This window comes from Haliotis asinina, chromosome 5 (assembly GCF_037392515.1).
Source record: "Haliotis asinina isolate JCU_RB_2024 chromosome 5, JCU_Hal_asi_v2, whole genome shotgun sequence".
NCBI lineage: Eukaryota > Metazoa > Mollusca > Gastropoda > Lepetellida > Haliotidae > Haliotis > Haliotis asinina.
Window position 1 is genome coordinate 55,340,809 of NC_090284.1, and position 12,586 is coordinate 55,353,394.

Below are 12,586 nucleotides of genomic sequence, written 5' to 3' on the forward strand. Positions count from 1 at the left end.
GGTGCGGCGATAGGCAATATTCACTCTCGTGCGTGCGCACGCACGCACGCACGCCCTCGAACCGCTCTGGTACTTTTTACAAAATTTGAAAGAGATTCCATGCATGATGTAATACCTCTACCTCTAATACCTCTGATTAAATTCCTCTCTCGAATTTCTCAGATATGGACTGTCATGACGCATTCTCATTTCTTTTCAACACACGATATGTTAAATATCAGCGTCATGTATATGTTGAATATGTAAGTAAATCACGGGCTGAGATATGCGTTCCGTCCGATTAAATACGCATACTATTTTTGCCCTACCCTACTCACCCCAACACCCCCAGCACCATGATACCATTCGACCTGGTGTAATCCGATCATCTCCATCATTTTCCATTGGTTTGTATGGGCCAAACCTACGATATACCTTTCATGAAAAGGTCCATGTATTCATTGATGACTAATTTCAAAATATCTTTTCACAGTGTCAATTCCAACAGACAGATGTATAGCGTCAAGTTTGAAGAACGCGTTGAAAATGTGCATTCCTTATATTCAACGGAAGTGATAGTTTTCATGCAGTTATTTCATGTAGTCAAGAAAGAGATAATTGTTAATTACTGTATCAACCTAATGTATGCGATTATTTCAGGTAGCTGCACGGCGTCTGTGTGACGTCATCCCCATGATCATACAGCAGCACGTGTTCCGGAAACAGGTGAAAGGAATGCAGATCCTGCTCATGGACATTGCCTCGGATGAAAGAACCATGGTGCACATCCAGGAAGATCCAGACATGGCTTATATGAGGAATGAATGCAAGTCTCGTCACCAGAGACTGCTTCTGGCGGAAGAAGAGCTGGACAAAATCTAGCGTTCATCAGTGTCACTCCATGTGTCACTTTCAGTGTCTCTATCCCATGTCTCAGACACACACACACACACACACACACACACACACACACACACACACACACACACACACACACACACACGTGGCGCGCGCACACACATACACTTGCTCACACACACATACGTTAAATTATGCGTAGCGACGTAACATTCAGTATAGTCCAAACAGTTTGTAATTCGTTTGAATACATTTCTGAAATCATGGATAAAAATTGTAAATGTTTAATATTTGGTTGAATTAACTTGTGGTGCGGTGCTGCGGTGCTACGGTGCTGCGGATACATACTCCACTGTCTGACTAGTCAGCACAAAACAACAGCACTGTTATCTGTCATAGAAAATGGTTCAAATGTTAGTCTTTTTAGTTTAAACAATAAACAAAATGTTTGAATAGCATTATTTAATTAGTTATTCACAGCATCATATTTTTAATCAGTGCATGCCTTCATAAACGCTGCATATACTTACTGGTGCCAAAAGGGTAGAGACAATAACACTACATGCCATAAATGGCTAAGGTTTGTCATTTTCGAATGCTTTCGTGCAGTGTGTGAAGGGTGTAACTGTAGAGTGAGTATTTGTGTGATATAAAGGTATTTTAAATAAAATAATGGTATTATCTGAAATCGCTGTGTTATTATTTAGAACCATTCTGATGCGAATGGATTATTTTGCTGTCCATTTATCTTTTGTAAAATGTTGCATGTGATATGTATTCATCTCGTGAGGGTCCTGCGATAATAATAATGTATGTATGCATGTATGTATGCATGTGTGAGTGCACGTGTGCGTATGGATGCGTTTGATGTATGCATGCATGTATGCATCGTGTGTTATACGCAACAATAACAACACCAGGTAATTGATAACAGGTAGCCAATAACTGGATTAGAGGAAAGTAAGAAAACAATTAGTATAATTTATGAAACCAGTATACAGTTTTAGCATATCTGAAAGTTAATTAAGTGAGCTGATTTCGGTACCTCCTAGTCCAGTGTACGCATCGTCGTCTTTGGCAACGACGGCCATGGTAATTCCTCGGAAACCTTTGGAACAACGAAGCTTCACGGGATCGATGGCACTTAATACATTCCATGGTTCGAATCCAGTGCATAACGTGGTCACCAAAACTAACCTGAAATGTGGTAATTGTGTAGGTAATAGTCGACAATGGGGTTGTATGCGGAGTTTTAAAATTTGATCTTGAGTATATCTTGTTCTGTGATCATAAACCCGTGAAGGTCAGGGATAGAACATGGCTTCAGCAACCTATGCTTGTCATAAAAGGCGACTATATCCTTTACTAATGTTGAACTAAGTAACAAACAGTTACGCATTTTGCACCTGTGGAAAAGGTTCGTGCTCTGACGCACATTGTCATGCATAACGTACAGCCTACAAAGTGAGCGTTGTGCGAGAAATGCGGTCACGCAGTCCTGTATTTGTCTACGGCTGTAAAATGGTATTTGATGTTCAGGATCAAATTTCATATCCGCTGATATAAATCCAAATCCAAGTACTTCCTATAAATAACCCCGTAAAACTCACCGCTTTACATGGTACACCGATAAAGGCACTGGGAGACGACGTTATATATTTGACATCATTCCGGACAGTGTGAGTGAACGAACTACTGCTAGATATCTGAACGACAGTGTATAACAAATGGCTTTGTCGGCTTATGTGTAACACTATAGATTCAAACTAGAAAGTGCCTCGCCATAAATGGCGAAAATTGATTATCCTCTGCGTCAAACGACAGCAGTGAGGTCTCCCACGCACGAAGAAGAGTGAGTAACTCCACTAGGCTTCACACAGTCTCATTGAAACTCACTTGTAAATTGCTTGGTGAGAATTCGTTGTAGATACTATATTTTCGTGAGGTTTCGCTCAAGGTGAACCAAACTGCCCCAATACATATATCCACCTTCTTCTCGTATACATTTTGGTAGTATCACAAATTACAAGAAATTATGAAATCATATACATACTTACTTCTTCAGTCCATGATTAGGATTAAATTACATTTGTGACGTCATTCCATTGTCTGATCACTTCATTATTTTTCATGAATGGAGCGATGTGTACCAGTTTTAATTATAAAACCTTGAAAGTTCGTACTCTTTGCATTACATTTACCTGATAAAATTACAAATACTTGGAATGTAATTTTAGCATTGTAATATCCTCGCAACTCTCCATTCCTTAAACACAACGTGCCTCTACATACTATCCACATTTCAACTGTAATAAAGAACAAAAAATTTAGTGGACGTCATAGCTTGTTAAATGTACTTCGCAACCTTCTGGGAAAGGCATTAGTGGCATTGACATCACAGACGCTTTCACGAAACGACACAACAATCAATGATCAAAACGAAAGTAGGACAGGTTATTTCCAAGAACCAGCGAACAGTCAAGTCAATACAGCCAGGTTTAAGTAGTAGAGAGCAAGAGACACAGCCCAGTGAAACTCTGGCAGATACGATGGCATCACATAAGACGAAGGATCGCCGTGGCAGTCCGGCGACACCCCCGACTGACGGAAAAAGTAAGGAATATGTATATTTGGTGAACTTAAATGAAATCGAGGTAAATTGTCCGTCATGTTCAATCTCGTGTGAATTTCTGCTGTAGACAGTAGGATATAGACATATCGGATAGCATAAGCTTGAACATCAAGTTAGACAAATATAAATTCGTGGGGTCGGGCCAGAACTGCCCCCATTCGTATACTGTTCCTAATCGCAACTGTACTGTGGAGTCACGGTGACTGCACTCCACAGTCAGCAATATGTCTAACAAAGCAGCGTGTTGAAACATGCAGTTGCCATCCATTGTGTTTTGAATAGCCGTATTATTGACATGTATTTCCTGGAACTTGGCTGCGTGGTTACAGGAATAGTCAGTATGACTCATGTCACCCAGGTACAAAATATTTCCTAGTGTAAGTTAATGTCTCCTCTAGAGACACTATCCAACCGCTACAGGCTCAAGCAGTGTGTGGATGTAATTTCGCTCAAAGTGTTAAACTACTCGTACATAAAACATTTACTCACAGCCATGTTAAATTACAAATTATCATTTTATTTTATTTGGAAGATCAACAAGCTCGCTACGGGTTACATAACATGTATACAATAGTTTTAATAAAGCAGTGAAAGCCGGCAAAATAAATGTGTACATAGATAGTGAAGTCAAAAACAGCTAATCGCATGGTTTCCGAAGTCCGTGCACGACAGGCGTCATATTATGATGTCATACAATTTTTAGTGATACAGCCTCTCGGAGGAGAGTTTGGCGGTTACACCATGAGGTCCACCACCTTTTGATTTTCACGACAATATTGACATAAAAAATATCAATTTTTGTTTCAACGATGCCTTTATGTATAGTCACCACAAAAGGAAACGCGACCCGTGAAGGTCCCGGGGTAGAATAGGCCTTCAGCAACCCATGCTTGCCACAAAAGGCGACTATGCTTGTCGTAACAGGCGACTAACGGGATCGGGTGGTCAGGCTTGCTGACTTGGTTGGCACATGTCATCGGTTCCCAATTGCGCAGATCGATGCTCATGTTGTTGATCTGGTCCAGACTCGATTATTTACAGACCACCGCCATATAGCTGTAATATTGCTAAGTGCAGCGTAAAACTAAACTCACTCACTCACACACTCACAAAAGGAAACGCGAATAATGTGACATGATGGTATTGACGGTGAGCGAGAACATGGCATTTTTTTCTGCTAACTTTACTTTCACAAGAGACAACGATAACTTGAAAGAAAGCATTTGATTTCCATCAATATGGAAATCACATATAAAGCTAAAGTGTGCTTCTCACTATATATTAGGTCATTGTTTTCCCAGAAGAACCCGCATTTGAGTTTGTTTGGGTGTTTTTTGTTCTGGGGGGACAGGTTTTACTTTTCGTTAGTAAGACCGCTTCCCAGGTTTTACTTTTCGTTAGTAAGACCGCTTTCTAAGGTTTACTTTCAACATTCATATGATACATGAGTGTTAGAAATTTGAAAGGAGACGTCTTGGAACGAAAAATGGACGAATTACTGGTCTCAACAATTCGTCGATGTAGCGCTTCGCAGTAACACACCTTCCATGACCTTGCCCATTGTTCTGAAACATGTTTGACATGACGTCCCCCACTTGTGGCACCGCAAAACATGACGGAAGGTCCTGCCCAACAATCTCACTCTAAAACACAGGGTTCAGAGAATCATCCATCTTGACGGCACCATATTTTCACTCTGCCGTTCAAAAGTGCACCAACGTATGGTCGATGGCAACGTAAACCAGCCTGCGTGAGACAACGTCGTACAGTATTGTCGCTGATGGGTCTGTCGTGTCTTCTTATGGTGTGACGGGCTGTTGTGGTAGCTGGTACGAAGCGATTTAGCAAATGAGACATCGCAATGTTGCTGTCTTGTCGACATAATGTTACAGTTGGACGTCCGCTAATGGGGTAGTCAGCAACGGTGCTTGTCTGCATAATGCATGGCGATGCGTTGGATGTTCCAACCTGCCTCAATATTCCTGACTGCCCTCTGACGTTCGTTAGGACTGAAACGTGGCATGTTCACCAGTGCTTTAAAATGCGAGTGCAGAAGTTAAACCGTCTCCATTCATTCAGAGGAATCGTAAAACCAAGAACATAACGCAAAGAATGCTATTCAACCTTCACGACCTGTCTCGAGCAAAATGAAAACTAAGTTTACATTTCAGATTTCAGTTAAGTCTGACGTCACGTATACTGTGTTTGTGGTAAACAGTTGTTTTTGCCGTAAAGAACAGCATTAATGGATACAATTATGTATCAGAAACATTTTCGTTACATTGGATTTATGTCACTATAGATATTGATGTATTTGCGTTTCTTTTGGCGCTGAGTATATGTGGATACATGGACATTAATTAAGCAACACCTATGTTTTCCTCAGACTGAATAGCTGTCATTTATTGGTGCATAAAATACGTCTGCGATTGCCATACCAAATGAATGATGGGGTTAAGGGAGAGGGTGGCTGAGACACATAGTACATGTATAATTAGGTCTATTTTAGAATGGTATTGTTTTGAAATATGACTTCATTTCATTACACACTCAGTCCCCTATTGTTCGTGTTAAGGAACCGTTCATAGGGGGCTACCAGCTTTGTACACTAAAAATATATAAATCCTCATCGCCTCACCCAAACCCCAATGATAAATTATGAATGGTCCCTAACTGGGAGAGAACCACGATTCGTATGAAGGCGAAAAAGTAATGTTTATACGCGCCGAACCCATTCGCCTTCATGCGAATAAACCCTAGGAACGCATTAAAACCGGAAGAGATTATACGGTAGTTAATATTGCTGATATTGGCGCTTCTCTATATGTTTCATACCGTACACAGCATTGGACATATTCGTCCTAAAATCTGAAGTAATGTCATAAACCCGGAGCTGCATATATTTTTGTCATACATCTATGATACTGTTAAAGTAATGCTCAAAACGTGTCTGTCCATATTGCTTACTTACGTATGCCAGCCTTTAACAGGGGTAAAGACTTCACATTCCCCAAAGGAAAAAAGGAAATCCTTCGCCTCGTCCTTCGATGCTGAGGTTCGCCCCCTGATAGACCTGGTCGACAAACTACGTGGCTATGGTCTGGACAGAGACATCAATCTTCCTGCCGTCGCAGTCATTGGGGACCAGAGTGCCGGGAAGAGCTCTGTTCTTGAAGCAATCTCTGGAGTTCAACTTCCAAGAGGAAGCGGTAAGATTTTGTAGCATTTTTAGTCAGAACACGCCCACCATGGTATCAAATGTGCAAAAGGGCAAGAAACGGCCTTTGGCAAATAGTCATTGTACTGAAAGAGCTACATTATGAAACCAACCATGCTATTAAAATTGGGGAAATTGAAACTTTTCATTTGTCCTATGTGGCATATGCAATAATTTAAAATGCACTAATACAGAGGCATGCAAAATATGATATGCTGCCATTTAGGTGTGTGGATACCCTTGCAATTGAGACAGCTTTACCATTCACATAGCTTTTCATGGTGTATCTTTGACATCAGGTCTGAAAATGAGGCTCTTGAAACGGAGAGCCAACCCCACGGTATCTCCAAACAGCTCACAAACTTCCCATCCTATTGTAAATCAGTCATTCCCAGTGAAAGTGGACAATTGCAGACATGAAACCAAAAGCACTTTTAAACCTTTAAACACTTTGATAATAACAAATAAAGTATAGGAAACAGGAAAAGCAAGAAACCTAAGAAGTCATTTAAACACATGCCAAGTGGGCGTTGACATACGGGTATGGGGTACGTTTTTCTGGTGTCCGTGAGTGACGTTCCCGTCAATAAAACCGGTACCACCGCTACAAGTACAAATAGTTACGTTTTGAAAGCAATCATAAAAAAACACATCAAGTGCAAACATACAAGATTGCAATGTAAACAATAAACAACACGCGAGTAATTTACATTACGTCAAATTGCGACTCGTAAAAAGAGAGTGGTGTCTAGATGTATTATTGGTCTGCTGTAATCAAAATACACTCGGCTCGTGCAAGGGAGTTCTGTCTCTTTCACTTTATGTAATTACTCAGACAGGAAGGTGTGATACGTGTACACATGACATGTTATTATGTCTGTGGGTTGCAAACAAAAAATTGCATCCATTTTTCACGGATGACTGTGTATGACGAAAACAATTAATTACAATTAACTTGCACTTGCAAACCGAATCCAGGTGTCGGCACTGGTTTGACAAACCGGTTACGGTCCTATAAAAAAAATAAAGGTTTCACTGTCGCCTGTGACTGCACGGAGCAATGCTCATTCTATAGTGTCTATTGTCGATCATGCCTCTTTTGCACTCTAATCTAGGTTACCAAAGATGTTACGTACATTTCACACTAATATTTCTTTCGGACTCATTTCTTTAAGTTGATAAAACGATTTAACATGTTGATGAAATTGAAGTGTACGTTTTGTCAACCATACAGATTGTTATTTAACTTACTCTAAATAAGTATAGATCCAAAAGTAAACAGATGTTTTATACCAATGTCTCATTGTGTAATTGCCGCTTGTAGTTATCTCAATGTTGCACGACTAATGTTCACTTCTCTTTTCATTACGTATCTGATGCAAATACTTTTACTGTTTATTTTCATCTTTGGCGTTTAATAAAAATTCAGTCTTTGAATTTAACAAATATGTAAGTAAGTAATATGCAGTAAGATGGTAAAGGTGCTTAACTGTTGAAACCAAAATATATTCATTCCCACTTTGTACGATTCCATTGCGTTTTCGCAAAGGGGGATGTATTATTTTCAAGTATCTGGCTTTAATCAGTGACACAATGTGAATGTGGTATGTTTACTTCCGTGGATTCTGGATTTTGAACAGGTATTATGTAGTGTCAAAAGTGTAAAATACGTACACACTCTTTTTGCTTTTCAGATGATCTCTTTCTTTGTCCAGTATTTGAATCAAAACACGAACGTTCATTTTCTCACGTTTGATAAAGTTGATACTACTATTTACCCGGAACGTGAGGTATTTGGGCGTTTACGGTACTGAGTACTGACAAAGTAATAACAGTTTATTCACAAGTAGTAGTTTTGGAAAATAAACATGGTTTGTGACTGTAGTGGTTTTGTCTTCAATTCATCTCTGAATTGTGCAGTTTCGTTAGGATTGACTGAAAAAGGTAAGATGTGATTGTTGTAACCGCTGCAGCATGCAGCAACGAAGTCAGCTTGACATCTTTATGCCATTAGTCGTATTTCACAAGGCCTCAGGAAAAAAAGAATCTTAACAAGAATCAAGGTTTGCTAGGAAAAGAAGGAACAGGAAAAACGAATCAGTTCCCGCAATTATTGGTGGAAGAATGAACCAATATAATACAATACATGTATACTCATATATCAGTTTGCAGAATGTGTTCATACATTTATTGGTCTGGTTCTGTCTGCAAGCCTATCTCCACACAGCTTGGAATAATGTTTCGTATGAATGACGTGTCTTTCTCTGAGGGAGTGGATAGACACAGGTGGAATATTCCTCCTCAAATCTCATTCTGATGACGATACTTCAGGAAACTGTGGTGGTGCCATAGCAAAGTTACCATTGATAAACAAAATTGTTGAGTCACAAAGGCGGCGGAGCCCCTTGGGTGTGGCAAATGCGATAACTCTGATCCTTCCGGACCACTGTCAAATATACTTAGAAATGGTTGTGGGTTAGGGCCTGTTGTGGTTTGAAAATCCTCTGGAATGGGCAAGTCTTCGATGTCAGACGCCGATGGTATCGTACACTTGTTTTGGTGTTTTCAAGGCTGGGCAATTGCCTCCTGACCTCTCTCTCTGTTTTTCAAGGGATGATATATACTGAGTCAAAACAGAAACTTCACAAAATGTGTTTTTTTTAAAATTAATGAATACTTTTTCTCTGATGTTACATCTGTGTATCTGAAATGAGTTCCCTGTCTTTCGACTCTTCGGAAAACGTTATCAAAACCCACTCAAACCCATAATGACGTTAGTGTCAAATCAGGTTTGCACGTGTAGTCGATCACGTGATCTTCGTATCGAAGTTTTCTTCATTTGCACGTGTTTGCATTGGCCTCAAGAATTGACAGAACACTTTTAAAACACAGTTCTAACGGCTTGTTGCAAGCGGAAAGATCAGTTATTGACGTCACAAGAGCAGTGGGATGCAGCCGTCGTACTGTGTAGGACTTGCGAGGTCGTCTACAACAAACTGGCAACACTTCTAATCGCCTAAGGTCAGGTCGTCCACGTGTGACGTCACGAGCAGAAGACCATCAAATCGTCCTACGTCACCTACATGACAGATTTCTGCCGGCTAAACGAAAGAGGGCTGAGATGTTTAGAGGTCGACTGTAGTCACCATTCGAAACTGACTGCAGGATGCCAATCGACATTCGAATTTTTATTCTTGTGACTTGACATTATGTATACCCATGTTTTGGAACGACGTGTTAGCCTAATGGAACTGATTGTGGCACTGTCAGTGAATGCCTACTAAATCTTCACGCAGCAAGCGGTGTTGAATTAGACAACTCCTCTATTAATTCCGCGTGTGTATTTTCAACACAACAACCGGCCTTATATATATACACACACTCACAACTGCTTTCCAGTGAAGCTTCGCAAACGCCAACAGTCAAAACACACCAAAGGGAGGCAACTCTAAAGATCTATCTATTGCCCATGATACGAAATGTGACCAGAATAACTATCACTCAAAACTATCACTCATATTGTGACCCAATAATAACTATCACTTATTCAAAAATATTACATATTACAGAAAATACACCTCTCGTAACACATATACCAGTTATACATGTTTGGAAGCCAGTTAATCCCATAACAATATACTGACGGTAAGTTGTTTTTCCCTGATTCTGTTTTTCTTACAAGCAGGGATTACAGAAAATCAGTTAAAATCGGACTTGCATCCAAGTTGGCCCTTACGAGGTGGCCTGGTCAGGAGTATGGGGGTGACTTTAACAATGGTTTTTAGAAGTATTACTTTGCCGGGGTGTATTCGAGGCCTTAGCAAAGACCTGAAAATTAGAGCACTCAAAGTAAAGAAAAACATGTAGTGTTCATTCGTGTTTGTAGGTACTGTGACAAGGTGCCCGTTGGAGATGCGGATGAAGCATTCAGCGGATGAGGACACGTGGGAGGGAAAGATAATGTATAAGGACAAGCATGATGTGTCCCACGAGGAAGTCATCCTGAACAGAGAGAGCGTCGGAGACTTTGTGCGGAAAGGTTGCGAACTTTTATCACAGAGATGATTCGTGAAAATTTCTGTAGCAATTAAAATATTAATCTGCATTTGCCTGTACTGCAAAACAGTTGAATATATGGATGCAAAACAATATAACATATATTTTTAAAAGAGGCAGAGGATCGTCTGATCTGCCCGAATATGTTTTGCATTTTGTTTAAGCATGAATTTATCCTGTACGAAGACCCTATTCTTAATACATTCTGTTGTATAATCAGTACCATGCTTGCAGCCCAGGATGGCATGACAGACTGTGACATGGGGATTAGTGATGAGCTAATTACACTTGAAGTGACGTCATCAGATGTCCCTGACCTTACCGTCATAGACCTGCCAGGTATCGCAAGAAACGCTGTCGAGGGTCAGCCGGATGATATCGAAGCGAGGGTAAGATATGATCACAGCTATGCTCGTTTCTCAACATGCCTTTCTAATTTTACATCTTAACAAAATTTTCAGTGTTCCCCAGTTTGCTTTTATGGGGCCCATTTCTACCCATCATGTTGTAAAACTAAAGCTTAAGAAAAGATTATTTTCGAAGTTAATTAATACACAGAAAGATATCGGATGTGGAAATCGTGTCAATCAAGTTTGCGGGAACAAGATCAGTTGTTTCATTATCAGGTTATTATTATCATTATATTTTCAAATCACAGTGGTCTCAAACACCAAGTACCAAGACACTGTTGCAGAACACATGTCTACATCGCCTCAACAACATCATTCAAATACAGTGGCATGTAGGGTAATTTCATAAAGAAAGAGAAATCTCGTGTGATAAAGGAGTCCACTGTGCAATTTTGGCATCATGAAGAGTAGCATGAGTTTTGCATATTCTGATGAGATGTTGTCGAAAGATAAGGGTATGTGCAGCAACATCTGTTTATTTATCAGTAATATAACACCGCACTAAACAGTCCTCCAGTTATAAGAAGGTGCTCTGTAAGTAATCGAGTGTGGTATAGAGAATCAGATGGCTGACTCATGAGCATGGATGTACACAGTTGGGATAACCAGTCTGTCCACCCGATCCGTGTAGTTATCTCTAACGACAAGAATAGGTTGCTAGTGCTTAGCTCTATCCACGATTTTGATAATAATTACAAGGAGCAAGTAGCATATACTAAACCAATACAAACCAAGTGTTTTCTGACAAATTCAGACTACTATAGTTTGTGAATTACAGTGCCACTGAAATAGTCAATAATATGTTTCAGATTAAAGATATGATCCGTAAATACATTAAACGCCAGGAGACAATCATCCTTGCTGTGCTGCAGTGTAATGTGGATATTGCCACTTGTGAAGCGCTCAAAATGGCAAAGGAATTTGATAAAGAAGGTCGCAGAACACTGGGTACGTTATTCCGTTTGGTTTATCGTTTCCACATCTGTTTGTGAATACCGGTTGCGTTATATATCTTGATGGTTACATATGCATGTGCTGATAGTATGATTTCAGTACGTTTTGTATATCGGTAACGAGTAAAATGAATGTGCACAGGGGTTCTAACCAAGCCGGACTTGCTGGACAGGGGGGCCGAGACCAGTGTGATGAGGATCCTGAACAACGTGGACTTTACACTGTCCAAAGGCTACATCATTGTCAAGTGTCGAGGTCAAGAGGCTGTATCCGCTGGCCAGTCCTTGACAGAGGCACTTGCAAATGAAGACAGTTTCTTCAAAACTCACAGTCATTTCAGGTAAACTACAAGCGATATATGCTAATGTTGCCATCCAGGAAAAGCACTAGACAGAGAAGATCTCTATGCAAGTCGCATGCTTTTTATGTAATTGTAATGTCTATAATGACATGTATAGATATACAACTTCAATGAACCTC

The 12,586-nt window shown here is 40.1% G+C and overlaps 2 protein-coding genes across 4 annotated transcripts in view; both read left to right on the top strand.

Annotated features, from left to right (window-relative positions):
• Nucleotides 1-1,520, top strand: part of LOC137284850 (interferon-induced GTP-binding protein Mx1-like) — a 98,908-nt gene extending 97,388 nt beyond the window's left edge. For both annotated transcript variants that reach the window (XM_067816871.1, XM_067816870.1), the window contains one exon: nt 640-1,520. In XM_067816871.1, the coding sequence (XP_067672972.1) occupies nt 640-861 (222 nt within the window). In that variant the 3' untranslated portion in view covers nt 862-1,520. The remainder of the gene's footprint in view (nt 1-639) is intronic.
• A 1,785-nt stretch (nt 1,521-3,305) lies between these two features.
• LOC137284843 (interferon-induced GTP-binding protein Mx-like) overlaps nt 3,306-12,586 on the top strand; it is a 34,007-nt gene continuing 24,726 nt past the window's right edge. Inside the window, exons 1-6 of one of the 2 annotated variants that reach the window (XM_067816860.1) lie at nt 3,306-3,450; nt 6,460-6,678; nt 10,573-10,725; nt 10,977-11,131; nt 11,962-12,100; nt 12,248-12,446. In XM_067816860.1, the coding sequence (XP_067672961.1) occupies nt 3,387-3,450; nt 6,460-6,678; nt 10,573-10,725; nt 10,977-11,131; nt 11,962-12,100; nt 12,248-12,446 (929 nt within the window). In that variant the 5' untranslated portion in view covers nt 3,306-3,386. The remainder of the gene's footprint in view (nt 3,451-6,459; nt 6,679-10,572; nt 10,726-10,976; nt 11,132-11,961; nt 12,101-12,247; nt 12,447-12,586) is intronic. The other variant, XM_067816861.1, reaches the window with a different exon arrangement.